This window comes from Trachemys scripta, chromosome 16 (genome assembly GCF_013100865.1).
Source record: "Trachemys scripta elegans isolate TJP31775 chromosome 16, CAS_Tse_1.0, whole genome shotgun sequence".
NCBI lineage: Eukaryota > Metazoa > Chordata > Testudines > Emydidae > Trachemys > Trachemys scripta.
Genome location: NC_048313.1, coordinates 20160121 through 20181532, shown reverse-complemented (window position 1 = coordinate 20181532; position 21412 = coordinate 20160121). Strand labels below are relative to the sequence as shown.

The 21412-nt window shown below is 47.5% G+C and overlaps 1 protein-coding gene across 6 annotated transcripts in view; it reads left to right on the top strand.

The window, feature by feature from the left end:
* The window catches only part of ATF7 (activating transcription factor 7), a 119300-nt gene extending 104729 nt beyond the window's left edge, over window positions 1-14571 (top strand). For 4 of the 6 annotated variants that reach the window (XM_034791844.1, XM_034791845.1, XM_034791846.1 and 1 more), the window contains exon 12: window positions 1301-14571. In XM_034791844.1, the coding sequence (XP_034647735.1) occupies window positions 1301-1518 (218 nt within the window). In that variant the 3' untranslated portion in view covers window positions 1519-14571. Of the gene's footprint in view, window positions 1-668; window positions 751-1300 lie in introns of all 6 variants that reach the window. The other 2 variants (XR_004648335.1, XM_034791848.1) reach the window with 2 other exon arrangements.
* Window positions 14572-21412: the final 6841 nt, after the last annotated feature.

Genomic DNA, 21412 nt, shown 5'->3' with positions numbered 1-21412 from the left:
AAAATGAGTTTGGGGAAGGGATACAGAGCAATGTGAAAAGATCTAGTGGCAATCTGGATCTTAAAACACTCCCAGCTGTGCACAATGAGGCTGTAATTTCTTCTCTGGTTTCTGGTGACATGGGCTTTACGTGCTTGGTGTGTTATAGGAATCCCGTGTATCCAACCATAGGTCAATACTTGCTGCTTCAGAGGATGATAACCACATCCTCTCCATAATTCATCTAACCAGCTGTGCAGGAGGGAATTTCCTCTTGACTTAGCCAGATAATGAATGAGCTTATACCCTCCCAAAGCATGAAGTTTGATCACCCTTACTGTAGCATGAGATCAGTCACAAATCATCCTTTTTGTCTAGCACCCCTGCCCAGACACAGTGGGAGAGAATCCAAAGTTTGGACAAACCAATCTGTGTTGACCATTATATGACTGCAGAAGAAGCTTGCTGGCTTTGTCTTGTCTTCACTTCATTGTCCACAGCTTCAAGTTACAGGAAAGTTTAGTGAGCAAGTGGTTTGTGATGAGGTCTAACTGATTTTAATGTTCTAGAGAACGGTAAAGAGTGAACCAGATAATTTATATAAAATTCAGAAAAACTGCTGTAACGGGTATGCGGTCAGCTTGTGGAAGGGTTTCTGTTACATACCTCTCTGTGTGTTCACCCAACAGATGGTAAGAACTCCGAAGGAACTGTTCAGTCTCTGGGCTAAATGGCCTCGAACCAAGTACTATACCAGGAAACATCATGTAGGAAAGTACATTTATTATAATGAGGACATAGCTGTATTATAGGAAAGTTAAGCTAGATCTATTGTCTGTGCTTTGATGTTAGCACCTTTTTGCTACAGTTCTCTTTCTAACTCGAGGTTCTTTAAAATTCCCCCCGCTGCTTTTTGTATTTAAATGGGGTGGTTTAGTCAGATCCTAGTTTCGATCATTGTTTTCTGAATCCTTACATTGTCCCTGCTTTTTTCAAGTGGCTCTTACTCTTTTTTACATCCTCTCCTAGGTAGTTGTTATAGAATTGGTGCATGCTGCACCCCCTCTTAGAGGTGGATGCATATCAATGCTGGGTTAAATGGTTCCTGCATATGGATCGGTGTATCCATTCCCAAAGTGCTTTGGGATCAGGCAGGTCGAAAGGCCGCCATATAAAAGTAAAGCATAGTGTCTGATTAACTCTCTCATCCTCCAGGGATGCTTGGTAGAGTTGGTCTCACTTTCCACTGCCCAGTCTTAATGTCAGTAGCATCATGATGGCTTCCATTCCAATTACTATTTCTTTTTCTTTTTGAAAACAGAAAGCCCAAAGGAGAGCTCTGAGCCTACCGGTTCCCCTGCTCCTGTCATCCAGCACAGCTCCGTGACAGCATCCCCCAACGAGCTCAACGTCCGCTCTGCAGCTGAAGCTGTTGCCACTTCGGTCCTCACTCAGATGGCAAGCCAAAGGACAGAACTGAGCATGCCCGTACAGTGGCACGTCATTATGGCTCCACAGTCTCAGTCTGCTGGCAGATGATGTCACCAACCACGTGACAAAGAACTAACCCATAAGAACGTGCAGACCGAGAGACTGATCATAGCTAAGTCCCTGCTTAGTGGGTGCAGATATGGATTTTTTTTTTTTTTAAAGTAAGTTAAGGGCAGCTATGGAAGCTTCTTTATACTGCATATCCTATACAGATCCTGGCCCAAAACCATTGTCATGTGATCACCTGTCCGTACAGGATGGCTTCAGATTGAGGGATTTCTTGATCCCTTAGTGATGGTCAATCAGCTTGCAGAATCATCAGAACACAAAGAGCCTCATTTGAATGCATCTTGAAAGGTTCATTTTCAGGTATCAATTACGTTAACACTAAACCTCCCCTGGCTTGTGGTTTCTCTTGGCATTATTGCTATTTTAAGTTTCACCTGTTAGCAAAGGAAAGTAGCTGTTGGGAGGCTGTGACGTTTACTGGTGCTGTCACTTTATTTTTAACAGCTTGCTGCTTCCAATCATCTGTTTCCCCATCACTGCTCTAGCTGACCTGAAATGTTGCACCTTGGCACAAGAATACTGGCCGAGTTTTCCACTCGGGCTATTGAGATTAAAAAGGCTGAGGATAATGGGTTTCCTAACTCCATGGGTTTAACTTCCCTGACACCAAAGCTTTCTGGTTCTGAAGCAAGCCTGGCACCTCTAATTCACATGCAATTAACCATCATTAACTGCTGTAACTTGTGGGGGTTTTAAGTATGTGTTCGCAGTCACTGGTGCAGCAGTAGGAACTGTTGCATCTGAAGAAGTGAGGTTCTTACCCACGAAAGCTTATGCTCCCTATACTTCTGTTAGTCTCAAAGGTGCCACAGGACCCTCTGTTGCTTTTTACAGATTCAGACTAACACGGCTACCCCTCTGATACAGTAGGAACTGTGAACATTTCATGTGCTTCTCTCTTAATTGACGCCATAGCTGCTAATGATGCAGGTTCCTTCTTCAGAAAAGGGCCTGCTTATAAATCTTCCACACAACAGTAAAGCAGCACCGAGCTGCTGTCTGCCAGGACTGCGTGCAAAGCTGCTCTGTGTGATTCATGAAAGGATGAGCTGGGGCAGATGGATATAATGCGAGTCCTGGAATTAACCGGCTACAAAATCCACTACCCATCTCAACAAGTCTTGAATTTAACAAACAAACCCCACACATGTCAAAGGGTTATCTCCCATACATTTAACCTGATGACCTTATAAAGTGGTGGCCTTGAACGGAGGGAGGTGGAAGCATATCCCACTTGCCTGGCCTTTTACCTCTTTTAATGGTTTTCTTCTGCTCCTGGTAGTGGTATATCTATTGCTTTTCCTCAAGAGCAAATGTAGTACTTTTAGAGCTTCCAGGTTCATGGGGTAGATTTAAAACCAGCCTTGACATTTTAAAGGCACTTGGAATTGTCTGCTTATTGCCAAAGTGAGTGTGTGTGTGTGTGTGTGTACTTTCTTTAGGTTGTCATTGACCTTTTGCTTGCTGGGTAATAGTTGTAGATTTGAATTTGTATTTTGGGAGCCGGAAAGGGATGCTGTGTGAATTTGTGCAACAGCAAACCCATCAGTCGGTGAAACTCTCAGCACTTCATCTTTCTTTCCTTCTTTAAAGACGCTTTTCCTTCAGTTCAGCTCTTTGACAGCTTCACCCTGAGCTGCCAGACCACCTCAAATTGCACTTGCCACTTTTGACCGTCAGTAGTTTGGCTTCTCTAGACTTGGAATATTTGCCAGGGACCGCAATACCCAAAGCAAAATCTGAGCATGTAGAATTTGACCCCACCACCACCCCCCCCAGATACAGGGAAATTCCGTTTATTGCTTCTTTAATTAGGGGTCTCTTCTCCCCCTTTTCTCCCTCAGGTTTCTCCAGGCCTCTCTGCCATATTCTCTAATGTATTTCATGGTCCTAGTTATCTCTTAATACACTGCCACCATGTGTTTGTCGCACACACTCTCACACATCATCATTCCTGAGATTTTTTGTTTCTTTGCCCTCTCAATATTCAAAGACTCTGGAGCTAGCCGCTCTTGCATCTCTGTTTAGAACCTGTGTGTAGTTACTGCAAGAGGCATTCCAGATCAGGCACTTGACTTTTTTTCCTTAAAGCTGTTTATATAGAGAATTTGCATATAGGAAAGTGCTTTTAGTATGACTGTCCCAACAGGGTGTCTGTTTCCTTGATGACAAAGAGCTATACCATCAGCAGAGTTTTCAGGATCTTGTGAGGATAATGCAACAACCGTGGAAATGGTTTATAAAGTCTAAGGCCTGATTGGATAAGACACAGGGCCTTTATTTGGCTAAGAATCCAAGACAGAAAGGGATCATGGCCATGTTGTCAGAAGTCTAATAGGACAGCAGGGAATCTGTTTGTAACTATAACTACTTTAGTCTCTTGCAGACACTTCACTGTCTTGGTGCATAGCTCTGACGGATTCATTAGAATAGCTGGATTCATATGTGTGGCTCAAGAGGCCCAAACAGCTTCTCCATGTTAACTGATCATACTCCACTTCCAGCCCGCAGGCTAACATTAGTGTCTCAAAGCTAGTGGATGTTTAGCAAGAGGTAGGGGAAGCCCATTTTAACACCAGCACCGGTGCATGTTGAGACAGCACCGCTGGGTAAATACTGCCTATTGATAGCCTTAACACATGCATAAAGCAGCCTTCAAATACCTTCAGCTGTTAAGGGGCTGGCAGCTCAAGGATACAGCTGCACAATAGACTATACAGAAGGGGATGGGGTGGTAAGTACAGCTTCAGTTGGACAAGTGTGAAAAGGCTTTAACCGAAAGTGAATTTGCTTTGGTGCTCACAAACCATATTAATTTCCATGGAGACTTGTACAAGGGACCATTTTTTGGTCGGTGGAAAGCAACACGCATGTGCACGTATGTGTGTTTGCACAGCTATCTTGGAATCGTTTCTTTCCTTCTTCCTGCTCCTCGAACTCTTAGTTGGAACTGAAACAATACCATGTGACTTAGGTGACCAGTCACATTTCAAACAGGGAGTAATCAAAGGTATAGTAGAATGGAATAGCTTCCCTGCACCGCATAAGCTGGAGTGGATTTGTGTAATGAGTTTGAAAGCTTCAGATTGCAAACAGACTTGCAAAAACGGACAACATTTTTTTTAACGGATTCTGTTCTAAATAGATCACTCTGCTACAGTCACGACTAAGGGTCTGTCTGCTCAGTAGAAACTGCACATGGGCTAGCTGAATCCAGCTACTCAAGACAGCAAGCCAGTTACGTACCCAGGGCCCATGCTGGGCTTGTGCTCCCCTCAGCTGCAGCTCGTACCATGTTGTGTTCACTGCTACTGTTACTCATGCTAGCTGAATTAAAGCTAGCTCAGGTAGATTAGCCTATGCACAGCTTTTGCTGTGTAGACAGACCCTAAATTGCTGATTCTTTTTTTCCCAGCACCTGTCTTTGTAATGGGAGGGGCTTAAGAGGTTCAGAAAACAGGGAGATGCTTGAAGTGGAAAAACTCAACAAGTGTCAGTGTAATGGACTCTGGTCCCTGCTCGCTACTGGCCCCTTGTGGTCAGTTGTGGTGTTGTAAGATTCTCCATCTTAATTCCTCCTTCCTGTTTTGAACTTCCTAGGACTTCTTCCCGTAAGTTCAAAACAGGTTTTGTATTGCAAAACAGCCCTTTTTTCAACAGAAAACCCCCCAAATAAGGAAAAAACCTCAGGCCTCTGGTCCCATTCTTGTTCCTTCTTAAAAGGACCAGTCATCCAGGCACACACAACAACCCAGTCAAGGGTATTTCTCACACACCTCGGTCTCTGACAGTCTGAATGGTGGGTTTGCTTCTCCCTGGGGTCTGGAGGCAGGCATTCAGGTAGCTCTGGATAATGGGTGATTTTGCTGTAGATCCTGACTGAAGGGGTTTGAGTGAGCAGGAGAAAGCAGAAGAATTATAGGTACTATAGTCTTTAGTCACTACAGCTGTAAGTACAGCAACCATCGCATTCGTTACCAAAATGGTGTGGAACTGATTGAGAGGTGTGTGAACTTCTCCCTGGGACAGTACAGCATTAGTGTAAAATCTGGCTGCTTTTTGCTCTCCTTACTTAACCACTGGGGATCAAAAATTACACAAGTCTGCGATCTGGGAGTTGCTACCAGGTCCTGCCAGAAAACTACGGCTGGCCAGACAGAGCAGTGACTATTGGGAGCTGAGACCTCATGCCCTACTGGGTGCTAGAAACATACAGTGTACCCACGGAATATCTCCTGCCCTGACAAATCACCAGATACCAGACCTTAAAATCTTGTCCTTCTGATTACCATCTTGTGCCCCACACACTTCAGTTCTGACATGGTTTGTGTGTATGCTCTCCTGAACTTACAGAGCTATAAACTAATGCTTTCTACCATCTGGAAGCAGCCGGGAATTCCATCTTTCAGATGATGTGTAAAGCATTCATCTTTATGGGGGTTCATGAGCAGCTACTAAACATCCAGCCAGAATTGAAGTTTAGAGGAGGGGAAAGCAAGATCATAATTTGTGACATGATTTTTTATGTACGCAGTCAAGTTAAATCACACTTCAGTCTGACAATTTTTACCTCCTCTTTATAGGTGATGCCTAAGATTGCTAGCAGTTGGAGATAAAAAATAATTATTTGTAAACTTTTTTCCCCCTGTATAATTACTCTGCATAGTTAGCAATATCTTAGTCGGGTTTCAGTATTTCTCCTCTGTCACTTAGTCAGTTCCCCTGTATGTTTGAATCATTAGTGTGTTAAAGGGAGAAACATCTTGGAAAAATAGGAAAATGTGCCTGTAAAACTGCAAACGTTGGCAGAAGTGCTCAGGAGACATATAGACCAGAAACTGCTTTTAATGGTAATTGACTAGATTTCAAGCTGACTGTTTCCCCTTGAAGTGTGTGTCACTGAACATGCTAAAACAATGTTCAGTGTTTAAAATATTTGTATGTATTTAAATAGAAAACTCAGTAGTTTCACAGAAGAGATGGAAGTGAGTTTAATCTCCAGCAGAGTCTGAGCGTGTCTGAGTCCCAGGCTGCTGAAGACAAACAGTTTCTCTTTCTGTGTTCAAAATAGGTACATGGGCATGAAACTTTCTCCAACTTCCTTCATGGGGCCTAGGGAGCTCCTTCGGTAATGAGCTTAGCACTCAGATGTCCTCCCTGACTTCCCTGGGAGAAGGAAATGCAGCGAGGAGACAAAATTCTAATTTTGGCACCTTTGAGATGTTCCGCAAAACAAACTCAGGATAGCAAATGTATTGAAAATAACTTCAGTACTTTAAGAGACACCTGTATTTCTAGGTCCAATATCTTATAACCTGCTACTTCTGGAAATACTGGCAGGAGCACTACAAATGCTGTCAGGACCAGTAATTCCATCCCCTATCTCCCTCAGTATGGTTCCTGGATCAGTGATCAGAATAAAATATATTCTGTTCCTACTCCGTGTCCATTTCAACTAAGGCTTGCCACTGAATGAATGTATTGCTAGAGCAGCTCCAGGTTTGGGGGTTCCCCACAACTATGTAGCTAGCTTAATAGTATACAAGACAGCTTAGCTTTCACTGACAAGCTGATCTTTGCCTGGCCTTAGTAAAAAGGACAAATGTAGAAGTAAACAGGAGTTTTGGACGTGTAAATGTTGGCGATCCCCTTCGTTATGGGGCACACACCTGCCTGGTACTACCTTGTGAAAAGCAATCATGACTGTGCAAAATGTTTTAAACAGGTTAAAGGTTTTTTGTTTTTTTTTAAAGTATTTCATTTTAATCTCCCCAATCCTGATTTTAATATCAGCCCTTCCCTTCCCTCCCAACTTCCTTGCTGTGAGCTAGCCTGAAATGTAAATAGGCTGAGAGCTGCTTCCCATCCATTTTGAAGCAGACACATCTATCTAGAATGTTCTCATCTATCCCACTTCACGTAGAGGGCCTGATCCTCGGAGATGCCAAGAGCACTCCTCTCCCCTTGAAACCAGGAAGAGCTATGGTTGCTAAATATCTTGCAGGAAGCATCACTGGATTGAGGCCCATAAGGGAGAGATGCTGCCAAAGTGCCCTACTAGCTCCAGTAACCTGTGGCAAAATCCTTTTCTGTTTTCTTACCAAAATGAAGTGGTGCAGTGCATTGCATGCAGACAGCACTTCCTGATCCACTCTTACCGCATAGGAAGGATGTCCATCTGTGAGTTGTCTGTCAAGCAAATGAGTAATTGTGCTTTTAACTAGATTAGTCACCTGTATGGGAGTTATCAGGGCGGTAACCTAGGGAGAGGATGGGCTCTGGAGAGTTACAACAGATGCAAAAACCCCAGAAGATAACATTATTGGATTTCAGATTTGTTGGTTTCAATGGACAACTACTTCGGTGCTAAGATTTGAATTTTAGGGGCCCCGTTTTTCCACTGGGGCCTCATTTAATCACAACTGCATGGATTTGCTCATGCAAATAGCCTGGCTGTGCTCGAGTAAATAAATACTGCAGACATAGAGGAGGCCTGCTGAAAAGATGTGGCCCGTGTGAAGTTCTGTCCTGTAGCCAAGCAGCGTTTACAGCCCCCGAGGAGCCTTTATATCATGAGGAATATCATTTACTGACTGTTGAGTGTGTGTTTAGAACACTTATGAAACCAGTTGCTAGGTTATTCCTTTAAATCACCAGCTTTTCCATAATTTGCATCTTTGCCTAGAGATGATTTCCTATTAATCTGTGTGTAAAATTACTGATCACTGTCGAGAAAGTCCTACCTTCTTGGTCATTGGTTATGGCTTTCTGTGATCATCCTTGCCGCTAATGAGGATTGTACACGTTGGGAATTTCCTTCCAGATCTATAGATGGGGGATGCCCTTTTTTATCCCATTTTCCTGTGCTGGCTTAGCTACCCACATAAAGGCTGCACGTCCTCATGGACTTGTTCGGTGACAGGTGCTTTTTCAACTTTTTTTATCTTCCCAGTTTCTGGGCTTTTCAGGCAGCCTTCCCAATATCATCGTAGGGCTTGGAGTTAGCTAAAGTGACTTTCCCTGGCCATCCCTGTTGCTTCAGCGATTAGTTGTCTTAGGCCAAAGGGGGCCGTGACTAATGCCATTTTCAATTAATTGACTGCCCACACTTACTTTTCATGAGAATTTCTCCTCCTGGGAACGACACAGAATGTTTTGGATTGCATGTGATCTTTGGCCCTTATGTGTGGCCTACTTCACAGTGGGAAAATGATCCCCTCCTGGCTTATTTCACGAGGCCAGGAAAAATATTGCAGTGTTTAAAAGTACCTTTAAGCTCTTATTGAGCAAGGACTAAGCACCTGCTGTAGGATCATACTCATTCAGAGCGGTATTTTTTAATCAGTGTTTACCACAGTTATAATAGAAACAAATAATAATAAATTAGAGGCAATTATGATAGACGTGCATTTCTTTCCTTACAACATCAGAATGTCGAACCCCATGACAATCTCAGCAAGAATCTAGCCTGGCCCTCAGGGGCTCATAGCAGAGAGAAACTAATTTTCTCCTTTTGTTCTCCCAAGCCCATCCAATTAAGACTAAAAAGATCGGATCCCTCTGTATATCTCTTGAATTCCACTGTTGCTTTTTGATAAAATTAGGTGTGGAGTAGGACCTCAACCAAAGCATTAGTGTTGCCTCTTTCTTGTCGCTGTGGCTTGACAACACTCTTGATTGGTAGAAAATAAAATTTTAAAAAAATCTAAAGTGAACAACAAAACAAAACAGGGCTCCTGACAGAGAGCTCTTCGATGTGAGAGCAGCTGGCACTAATTCCATGCCTTCATTGTAGCTTTTCTCTCATCTTTGTCATGGCATGTACACATGTACAGTACTCATACCTGGGGTAGTTAGGGTGACCAGATATCCTGATTTTATAGGGACAGTCCAGATTTTTGGATCTCTTTCTTATATAGGCTTCTATTACCCCACACCCCCTGTCCCGATTTTTCACATTTGCTGTCTGGTCACCCTAGGGGTAGTAATCTTGTACTCAAAAGCTCTTGTTACTATTAGGGTTGAGTATTAATGGTCGTGAAATGACTAGCACCTTTAAGAGCTCATCTGACAGAATTGTGGTGCCTTTGCTTTAAGATTTCTTTTGGTTGCCAGCCAAAAGAGATGCAAGTTCGTTGGGAGGAGGGGTGGGTTGGAGGACCAGGCAGGGCTGGGTTATGAAATTGAGTAAGTCTCGTGCTTTGTGGGTTTGCAGCCAAATACAAACAAAAATTCCCACTTTTCAGCTCAGCTCAGGTCCTTTGGCTCCTGTATTAGCAAGTTCAGGGCAATAACTGGGAGGTCTCGACTTATCAGCACTATGCTGGTGAAGGAGCTAATTTTCTAGTACTTTTGACTTAAATATATTATCCAGATTGTGGTGCAGTTCCCTGAGAGCAGGAGCACTTTGCTGGTCTCATTCCAGGAGGGAATTTAGTGTCGGTTCTCAGTGGACTAGGGAACTGCATGGTGAGAAAGCTGTGGGTTTTGTGGGTTAACCTCTGTGATTGTGGAACTCCGGCCGCGTGGAGCAGCCTATTTTGTAACTGATTTTTTTTTTTCTCAAAGATTCGCCGTCTCCGTGGGAGAGGAGGGGAGATTGGAGTTCGCTTTTGTGTTCTAAAACCAGGTGGGCCTCTTACCCGGTTTTACAGTCAGGGTGGATAAAGTACATGGGAGTCCTGTGACTTGATTAGAGGACCCAGTGAGCCCAGGATGTTCCTGAATCCTCTAGTCCCATGTTGTAACCACTAGTCAGTGTGATTTTCCACTTGGTTGGGGGTGCTGTTAAGCGGGTGCTTGATTCCTGCCCTGAGCTGACTGACTCCAATCCAGAGTTCTTAAATTCACCCTGCCGCCCCCACTCCACAACCTGAACCACTACATACTTTTTTTCTTTTAAGCTTTTCTCCAGCAGGAGACCTAGGATAATGTTTCTGCATCAAACATACAGTTTCTGTTTACGAGACGCGGCACCAGGAGAACTCAGGATAGGAGAGTCCTGAGGCAGGATGGGTAGTTATGTGAAGCGTTTCCTTTTTCCACCCATAACCCATTGTTTACCCAAATGAAATGTAAGGAACTCTCTAAGCCAACCCACCCCCACATGTCTTATAATGTCTTATACATTAGACACAAGCCTTCGACTCCTTTTGACAGTCTGGCCTAGCTTCAGACAAGAAACATTTGAAAACATACGTGTCCTTAGCGAGAGCCACTTGGAACTTGAACATCAAACGTGCTGAGCTCTGTTCTGAACCTAGAAGCTGTGGCTTTAAAGCAGGGTGTTCCTTTTACAGCCCATATTGACAAAGGGAGGTGAGGTCATATTTTTTATTGGACCAATATCTGTTGGTGAGGAAGACAAGCTTTCAAGCTACACAGAACTCTTCTTCGGGTCTGGGGTATCTCTCACTGACAGAAGTTGGTCCAATAAAAGATATTACCTCACCCACCTTGCCTCTCCTGTCCTGGGACCGACCCGGCTACAATGACACTGCGTACAAAGGTTCGATTAAGCAGGCCTGGCATTGGACTCACCTATGAGATTTGCTTATTGGCAGGCTTACAGGCTAGACATCAATCCCCTCGAAACTTAATCATGTAGCATTACCTAGTGCACCTTGGTTGCAGCCCCAGTTATGTGCGACACAAATGAAGGGGTCTGATTGGTTAATTTCCAGCCCCAGCAGTAGAGGTATAAGGTGCTTCTGGGTCAGAGACAGACTGAATGTACAGTGAGGTGTCAGCAGTGTTAGGCAGAGGTTTCATTGAGGTTTGGAGCTCTGGTGGCTCTAAATCCGCATTTCCAGTTGGGACCTTGATGCCTTGGCTGTTTCTGGCTGCTGCTTTGGTGCCCTCTACTGGAATCTGTCGCACGGTACAGGCTGAAGCCTTGGAAAGCCGACCCCACACATTGTTTTATGCGGAAGGGCTACTTTGTTCAATGTAACAGCTGGCACCGATGCATAGAATTTCACTTTGATTTTAGTCTCCTTAGTCAGGGCTGTGCCCTGGGCACTTCCGCTTTGGAGCAGAGCTTGGGCACCTTCGTTCAGGTGTCTTGATTTCCAGTTTTGGTGCTATTTCTGAAACACAGGAGGGCTCCGCATACCAGAAACCTTGATTTCTCTTCTCCCCCACCTCCTTGCCTCAAGCACCCAGGTGGGATGTTATAGAGCAACAAGGAGAGAGAGGTTGTTGCCCTGTTTGAACAAAATCCGCTCTTCCTCCTAAAGCCAGTCTCCATCTGGGCATTTTATACCATGCTCATCACCTTTTTTTATCTGATCTTTGAGACACTTCTCCGCTGACTGTAAAGGTGCTAAGGACTTGGAAGGGTCCAGAGACACTGTTGTCTGTACCCCGTGGAATCTAGCACAAACACAACCATGGCACTGGAACGAGAAGCTGCCTTTGTTCAGCTGGGTCTGTCCCCCGTGAGCCCTTTTCTCCTATTTAGCATTGTGTGCTGTATACTGCAGGACTGAATCATTATCGTTGTGTTAAAAAGTCCCATCCCAGGAGTGCTGTAGAGTTCTGGATCGCCATATGTTCTGCATTTGTTGTGCTGTATTGCTTTTATTTTGGGGGGGGGTGGGGGACACGGGAGAAGGCGCTGCGGATGCTTTTGGCGTGGGGCAGATTCCCAGCGCACCCTGGATCCGGTAGCGGCCGCGGCTGCACAAAGCCAGCACCTTCTGTCTTGAAGGAGACTGTTATAATTGCAGAAAGGAGTGACGGGAAGGGTATGTTGTAGGTAGCCTAGGTTGCCTTAGCCGTTTTCCACCTAAGGCATGGGGAGGGGAGGATGATGTGCTGGAAATGGGAACTTATCTCACACCCGGCATGGTCTATTACAAATGGTACCTGACCAAGACAGGGGCTGGATGCTTGTCAGCTTTTTCTCTGGAACTCCAGGCTGATGCCAGTAGTGGAGCCGGTTTCCGTTGCGCTGAGGTTTCTTATGCAGTCAGGCAGGGAGGCACAGTCTGACCTCAAACTCAGCCCCGGTCTACACTACAGACTTCGGTTGACGCAAAGCAGCTTACATCGACCTAACACTGTAAGCATCTACACTAAAATGCAGCTCCCGCCGACGTAACTCGCCCACTGCACCGACTTAAGAACTCCACTTCCGTGAGCGGCGTAGCGCTTAGACCGATGCGGTGTCCATGTAGACGTTGCCTTGCTTCCATCAGCTGTTGCCGCCTTGCAGAAGCCATCCCACAATGCCCCACGCTGACAGTTAAATTGGTGCAAGCGCTCCTGGGGAGGATGCTGCTTGTGTCAGCAGTGTGCGTAATGTGGATGTGCAGTTTAATTACTGCGGTGGCTGTAAATCGAAGTACCGTAGGATGACGTAATTTTGTAGTGTAGACTTGCCCTTGGCATCTTTCAATCCTAATGGATTGGGAAAGGAATCACTTAATGAGTAATGGGAAGTAAAGGTCCACCTGCCCCTCAGGCTCCAGGACCTGTTAATCACTCCCTTCCTGTGGGACATTACGAGACCACCACTTGCTGCTTTTGCCATTTGCCACACAGTACTGAGCTGCCGAAGCAACTCCATGATACTTGACAGTCACGAGAAGCCTTTGTTTTTTGTCTGTTTGTTTTTTAAAGGGCTAAGCCAGTTGACAGAGGTTGGCTGCAGTGGAGAAAATCCACTTGTGGGTTAAAATGGGGTGTTAATTTTTAACTTGTTGAGAGATGGGGGCCCAGCCACACGTTTTTATGGATATGGAAACCTGGAGGATATGGGTTTGGCCCGCTGGAGATCAGGGTCATCCAGATCCCTCCAAGTTCTAGACTGCCCAGAGCCAGAGTTTTCGTTTGAGCCCAACTAACTGAGGGACCTACAGCCTCTGAAATAACATGATAGCGATTTCACCTTTAAATCTGCTCCACTAACTCTGCTCTAAAATTCAGTCAATCTTAAAACGTTTCACATAAATGAGGCTGGCCCCGCCCTGGCCTCTGCTCCCCTCTCTCTTCTACTGCAGATGGAAGGAGTGTTTTAGCCCAGGCCAAAGCTACTCTGTTGCCTTGGAAGAAAGAACAGGTTATTTCTGACTCCTCCAAAGCAAGGGCAGCCCATCCAGTAGCCTTGATTCTCATTAGCACCCCCGGGTGTCACATGCAAGGCCTGCAAGACAGGTGACCTCTCCCTTCCGTCTCTGGACTAGAGGCATCTCGAAAGGAATGACCTATGTCCACGGGCTCCTGCCAGTTGTCCCGGGTGCTCTGTGGGAGCAGGACGGCAGCTCTTTGACACACGGCCTTCCAGGTCGAACAAAGTCTTGCTCTCTCCCACACACCTCACAGCAGCCGCCCAAGGAGCCAGGTCCCGGGATTTGCCTTCCCCCAGCACAAAGAACCAGTCTTCTTTTGCATGGGACTGCAGTAGTGGAAGAATCCACCTGACACCTGCCCTTCAACCAATAGCTGGCTGTTTTATATGGAGAGCTTTTACGATCAATAATGGAAGAAAATAAAAAAACCCACAAAAAGAAATCCCTGAAAAGCTTAACCACAAGGGTGTAGTATCTCTATAAAAGAAAATACCTATCTATGAATATATATAGAAATATATCGACATATATCAACTTTCCTGAATGGATGCGCAATTCCTTATGCAATGAAATTGTTTTTAGATGTATCCAAACCTGGACTCCCCGACCCTCCCTCCCTGCGACAGGTTTGTTGTACAATTCTTGACTTGCTCTGCCTTTCGCAACAGAACGCGAGGAGGTGCAGGCAGGTCGCACTAGCAAATAAAAAACGTTCTTCACCGAAGTGCTCCTGTGAGCAGGTCCTCACAATTTAGCATTAGCCCGTGCCGTGGATTCCTGTTGACCTGTGTGTCCGCAGGGGCGGGGGAGGGTCGTGGCACGGCCCTGTGTTGTATTTTGCTGTTTAAAAACAAAATCTTGGCACTTATCAATTTGTTCCGTCAGCCACTGTTCTTACCAAACATATAATGTGCCTTTTATTTATGCTGCAAATATAACATTAAAATATTAACAAGGATAAGCTCTCTGCTGTGTGAGTCCATTACAAGCAAACCCCAACAGGCATACGCGGGGGCGATCTTCACTGGATAGACCAGGGGTCGGCAACCTTTCAGAAGGTGGTGTGCCGAGTCTTCATTTATTCACTCTGATTTAAGGTTTTGCGTGCCAGTAATATATTTTAACGTTTTTAGAAGGTGTCTCTCTATAAATCTATATTATATAACTAAACTATTGTTGTATGTAAAGTAAATAAGGTTTTAAGGTTTTTAAAATGTTTAAGAAGCTTCATTTAAAATTAAATTAAAATGCAGAGCCCCCCGGACCGGTGGCCAGGACTCGGGCAGTGTGAGTGCCATTGAAAATCAGCTCGCGTGCCGCCTTCGGCACCCGTGCCATAGGTTGCCTACCCCTGGTATAGACATTTCTCTCTCTCTCTCCTAGTATTCTATCTGTTGCTTTTTTTTCCATGTGTTTCATCACAGCAGGGGCGGCTCTATGGTTTTTGCTGCCCCAAGCACGGCAGCCAGGCAGCTTTCGGCAGCATGCCTGCGGGAGGTCCGCTGATCAAGCAGATTCGGCGGCATGCCTACGGGAGGTCCGCTGGTGCCGCACCTTCAGCGTCCCTGCCGCAGAATTGCCACCGAAACCACGGGACCAGCAGACCTCCCGCAGGCATGTCGCTGAAGGCAGCCTGACTGCCGCCCTCACAGCAACCGGCAGGCTGCCCCCGGCGGCTTGCCGCCCCAGGCACGCGCTTGCTGCGCTGGTGCCTGGAGCCGCCCCTAATCACAGGCCTGGTGTTTGTGAGCAGGCAGAAGGTTGAGCAGATAACCCCTTTCCACACCACTGCTCCCAGAATAGCAGGCCCTGACTTCTTAACGGCAGAGGGGCCGGGCTGACCAATTTCACAACTGTGTTGTAATACAAAGTGCAATACTGCGTGATTGTTACACACTCTGGGCGGCCTGTACAGCTCCGGGCAAGCCCCAGGTTAGATTGCTGCTGTGACTCCATTTCCTCTGCAGTTGTGGCATTCGGTAGATGGTCTTCCTGAAGACCATCGTAAGGGTATGTCTACATTGCCCTTAGACACCCAGGCCTGGTCCATGCCAGCTGGCTCCGGCTAAGTGGCCGTTCATTTGCAGGGTAAACGTTGAAACCCTCCCACCTTGCAGGGTCCTAAAGCCCAGGCTCCAGCCCAAGCCCCAATATCTACACTGCAATTAAACAGCCCCGTTGCCCGAACCCAAGTCAGCCGGCACGGGCCAGCCGCTGGTGCGTCCAATGGCAGTGTAGCCATACTCTAAGTGAGGTGTTCAGCAAGGCCTGCTGGTTCCTGTAGAAAGCAGAGCGCTATGGGAATAACAGGCCACTTCGAGCAGGAACTTGCCCTGAACCCAATCGTCCCGACGCCCCAGAATCTCTGCAACATTAGCAGCACAGCTCTGTCCTCCAGTGGGCTGCTACTAGAAATAAGGCACACATTTGTAACAGGGTGATTGACTACTGGAACAAACTACCCATGGAAGAGGTGCATTCTCCATCTCTTGATGTCTTCAGACCCAGACTGGCAGAGGTGCTTTAATCACACACAAGTTCTTAGGCTCAGTATAGGAATAGCTGGATGAAATTCTCTGGCTGGTGTCATACAGGAGGTCAGACCAGATGTTCTGATTGTCCCTTGTGGTGGTAAAATGTAGACTTCAAAAAAGTTCCCTCATAAGAGGCTACTAAAGAAGTTCAGGGGTAAGGCAAAGTGGCGCAGAAACTGACTAAGAGACGGGAAACTACGAATAGGAATAAATGGTCAGTTTTCATCCCAGTCAAAAGTTCACAGTCAGTGCTTCGAGGTTCTGTGCTTGGACAGGTGAGCTGTGAGGTTCTGGGGAAGGCAGGGGAGAAGGAAGGTCTAGAGAAGATAGTGAGGAACTTCAGAGACCTGACCAAGGTAAGTGAGTGGGGAACACAGGTGCAGATTGAATTTAATGGGTAAAGTATTGCACGTTGGGGGGGGGTAGGGGGGAGACTGGAACTCCTCCTGAATCTTACTGGGTTTTGAATCAGGAAAGGGAGACCTGATAGATCGCTCCATGAAGTCGTCTGCTCAATGTGCAGTTGAGAAAAGCTAACCAGGTTAGAACACGGAAGGAATGGATGGTGAATAATCCTGAGAAGATAACGCCATTAGAGGAATCCGTGGTGCAGCCTCATCTGGCTACGGTGCACAGCACTGGCCAGCCCATGAAAAGAAAGGTGAGTGCAGACCAAGGGTGGGTCCGAGAAGGGTGATGAGAATGACGAGGGGCCTGGAAAAGCTCTTGGAGGGAGAGTGGGATTGTTTACCATCTAGAGGAGGTGAATAGGAGCAGACCGGATTGATGTGTGAATGGGATGGAGAAGGTGAGTTGGGAGTTTCTGTTCTTGTCTCATGAGACGAGTGAGGGGACATTCAGGGAAAGATGACAAACACTGATCAAAGGAAATATTTTCCCAGCGAATGGGATGTAGACTCTGGAACTCCCTGCCACATGACACTGCTGAGCCCAAGAGCTGTGCAGCACCCAGAAAGGCCCTGGATATTTCTCTGACCAGCCGCAGTAGCCAGCCTAGACTAGCTAATGCTGACATTGGAAGGGTTATGAAACCTCAGCCAATCTCTGCCAGGGGGTTGAAGAAACGGCCCTGGGGGTAGATTATCCCCCAGCAGCAGCCTATTGCGGCTCTAGCGCCTTCCTGCTGGCCACTGTCAGAGACAGGACACTGGACTCAAGGGACTTCAGTCTGGCAATTCCTCCGTTCCCAAGGAGCTGTGCCCCAGTGGGCCTCGCGGATGAGTCACATACACATCTCTCACACGCTTCCTCAGCAGCTGGCTTCAGCCACGGCTCTCACTGCGCCTGGACCAGCATTCTTAGCCCCGCAGCCCTCCCCTGGGGCTAACCTGGATGAAGGAGCGCTGTGACAGGGGTGAGGGGAAGAGCTCGCAGTGATTCCTCAAGCTGCATGGGCACTGCCCGGCCCCTGGCACGCAAGGGGTTGACTCCAGTTTCCCTTCTCCTTTGGGACGGGGTGCAGCGGAAGCGCTGCTATCCGGACACATGGGGCGGAGGCTTGTAGGAAGCAGGGTTCTCCCCCACCAGGCTCGGAGGGTGAGCCCCAGCAGTGATTGTTCTGCCCCACACGTGGCGGGTGCTGGACAGGCCAACCTGTCTTCCATTTTGATTCAGTCGTACCCCAGCTCTCCTGGCTTCCAGTCCCCTGATCTCACCCCTCAACCAGCTCATGCCTTTGGCCTTGGAGCTCGAAGGGCAGAGATAGGACACTGGCACGGGGCAGAACAAGACCGCCCACCCGCCGCCTTCCTCTAGGGGGGCTGTGGGTTCAGATCATGCACTGGTAGGACTGAGGGAGGGGGGGAGGGGAGAGACCCAGTTGAAGTCTAAGGGGAGATGGGTTGGTGCAAAGGCAGCAGCCTCTGATGATGTGCTGCTGCAGAGCAGTGACAACTCCCCCGCTGTCTCCTCCCTGTGATCCCTGAGGGTCCCGGACTTGGCCCCTGTCCAATCATTTGAGGGTTTGGAGATGGTTCTAGGATTTAGTTCCCACCCACCCTCCCCTTGGCGCTTAGGGTGACCAGACAGCACGTGTGAAAAATCGGGACAGCTGGTTGGGGGTAATAGGAGCCTATATTAGAAAAAGACCCAAAAATCGGGACTGTCCCTATAAAATTGGGACATCTGGTCACCCTATTGGCGCTACACCCCGAGGAAGCCTCCGTGTGTCCTTTATCCCGCTCCTCTACCCTGTGCCTGTCTTGGCAATTGCTCGGGGGCAAGGAATAGGTGCTAATACAATGGGGCCCTGATCTTGGGTGGGCTCTAGCCTGCCACTGCAATAAACACCATTAACATAAGAACGGCCCTACTGGGTCAGACCAATGGTCCATCCAGCCCAGTATCCCGTCTTCCGACAGTGGCCAATGCCAGGTGCCCCAGAGGGAATGAACATGCCTGCGGGAGGTCCGCTGGTGCCGCACCTTCAGCGTCCCCGCCGCCAAATAACAACAAACAGGTGGTAAAATTCTTTCCACTCCACCCACACCTTAGGGCCGTCTTCCCCAAACTGCCGAAAACTAAGTCCCCGCTTCAGGAAAATGAGACCAAGGTAACCAGCCCGTATGTGTGTTACACGTCCCCCACGGTACCAATCTGCACAGCATAGCAGTTGTTACAGCCTCCAGTTCTGCTTTTAGTTCTGGAGGGGTCTGGTTTAACCTCCGGGGTGCTGGCCAAGAGGCCACCTCTCATGTATTTACCTTTCTGCAATCTGGCCATATGCTGCTAAGGGCTGACCCATCTTAGCTGAGCACCCCCTTCCCCAAGCCTCAGCCTTCATACACCACATACTTCAGTAGGCACCAGCCAAAGTCTCCAACACGATCCTTCCTCTCCTTTGTGCCATGCTCTGATGAGCGGCGAAATACTTCACAACGTTGCATTTAAAAAACTAACTCGGATGTGAACGACGACACCCACTGAAATGTGACCTACACAGAGCTGTCCTCTGAGACTCTCTGCAAACTCTGGCAGGTGGTGTTGTGTTAGTCACACTGCTCAGGGCAATTCCCGCATCTCAGAGCCATTGCCTCAGGCTCTCTGCAAACTCAGGCCAACATCTTGGCCTCAGTCACACTGGGATCACATCCTCAAAGATTTCTTTGCAACTTTAACAGCTAGAGAATGATTTTTTTTTTTAAAGATAAAAGCTGAGTTGCTGGGGGGACAATTGGGAAGCCGGTCTGCTCTCAGGGGCTAGTCCTTGGCACACATTTGCTCCTGTCAGTGCCCATCGCACCTCTGAGAAACACTGCTCTATGGGAATGCATGGGGAAACAGGCTTCATAGGTTGTCCTAAGAAGTCCCAGGATCGGGGGTTGAGGAATTAAGTTCTGAAGTCTGTGCCCTAAGCTGCTAAGCATTTGGAAATCAATTGCACCCAGCATCCATATTTGGGCTTGGGCACAACAACTCCCACCGTGTAAACCCAGTCTGCTCTGAATTTTAAGGCAGACCATGGTCATTTTAAGACTTGGGGTTGCGATTGAGCATAGTGTCCACTAGATGGCAGCTGTGCTCCATCACCCCCACCCAGAGTGACTGCATTTTATTTAACCCGTTCTTTAATTTTTCAAGGGGGCGAGAGGTAGGAGAAGAAACACAACCCACAATGCACCTGGGCAATTCATTTAAGCCCCAAAGCCCTGATCCCTGCAAACCATTACATGCACACGCGTAACTTAACCCAGACATCACTGAACCCACTCACGGGCTGCATTAACAGGAGTGTTGTAATCATCCTGCTCTACTGGGCACTGGTGAGGCCCCAACTGGGGCCCGGTGTCCAGTTCCCGTGCAAAGCTTTAGGAAAGACATAGACAAACTGGAGAGAGGCCAGAGGAGAGCAACAAAAATGACCAGAGGTTTCGAAAAAAACCTGATCTAGGAGGAAAAGTTAAAAAACTGGGTGTGTTTTAGTCTTGAGAAAAGAAGATTGGGGACGGGGTGGGAGGGGAGGGGGCTGATAAAAGTCTTTATAGACTTTAAAGCCAGTAGGAACCATCATGATCACCTAGTCTGACCTCCTGCACACCGCGGGCCACAGAACCTCACCCACCCACCACAGAAAAAGAAACTGCTAAAAGCTATGAGAGAGCTAAGACAGGCCCTTGATTTTTAGGGTAGCCAACGGAATTTGGTAAGAGTGGCTTAGCAGATGTTTCCTCATACCCAAAGTAGAGCCAGTGCAGCAGTAAATTCTGTCGGCGGGTATCCCGACAGTGTATGTTACGGGCTGTTCTAGAGAGAGCCGAGTTCGATTGTGCTCCATGGCCATTGGAGGTAGGACAAGCAGTGATGAGCTCAATCTGCAGCAAGGGAGATTGAGGGAAAGCTTTCTACCTCCGTGGGGGGTTCAGCTGGGGAACAGGCTCCCGAGGGAGGTTGTGGAATTCCCATCAGTGGAGGGTTTTAAGAACGGGTTGGACAAGCCCCTGTCGGAGATGGTCCAGGTTTGCTTAGCCCTGCCGTGGTGCAGGGGTTGGACGTGGTGATGCCTCGAGCTCCCGTCCAGCCCTGCATGGCTAGGATTCGCTTCTCGCACCCAAGAGCGGAAGAGTTTGCAGGATCCGGGGCCTTGCTGAACTTTGAACAGGAAGAGTCTGCAGGACGGGAGTCTTCAGCAACCCTGTGCTCCTGCTGACCGACCTCGGCCCCCAGCAAGGCCAGGATTTGCCTCTGCCAATGATCAATGCCCAGCTCTTACTATCATCCGTCCCACATCATTGGCTGTTCAAAGGTAACAGTTGTCCCTAGCCTGGGCTTGTTTTCCCAGGCCGCCTATAGTCAGCTGTAATAATGACGCTTCAGCCATTATTGTGCTAGGATACGTAACTCTCCGGCTTCTCTGTCCCTTGCCCTGGGGCCAACAGAGAACTGCTTGCTTAGGCAGCCTGCTGTCGGGCAGTCATAAAAGATCCCCCAAACAGATCCATCTCTTCCTCCCGATCCTCATATTGTGTCTATTCATAGAATCATAGAAGATTTAGGGTTGGAAGAGACCTCAGGAGGTCATCCAGTCCAACCCCCTGCTCAAAGCTGGACCAACCCCAACTAAATCATCCCAGCCAGGGCTTTGTCAAGCCGGGCTTTAAAAACCTCCAAGGAAGGAGATTCCACCACCTCCCTAGGTAACCCATTCCAGTGCTTCACCACCCTCCTAGTGAAATAGTTTTTCCTAATATCCAACCTAGACCCCCGCACTGCAACTTGAGACCATTGCTCCTTGTTCTGTCATCTGCT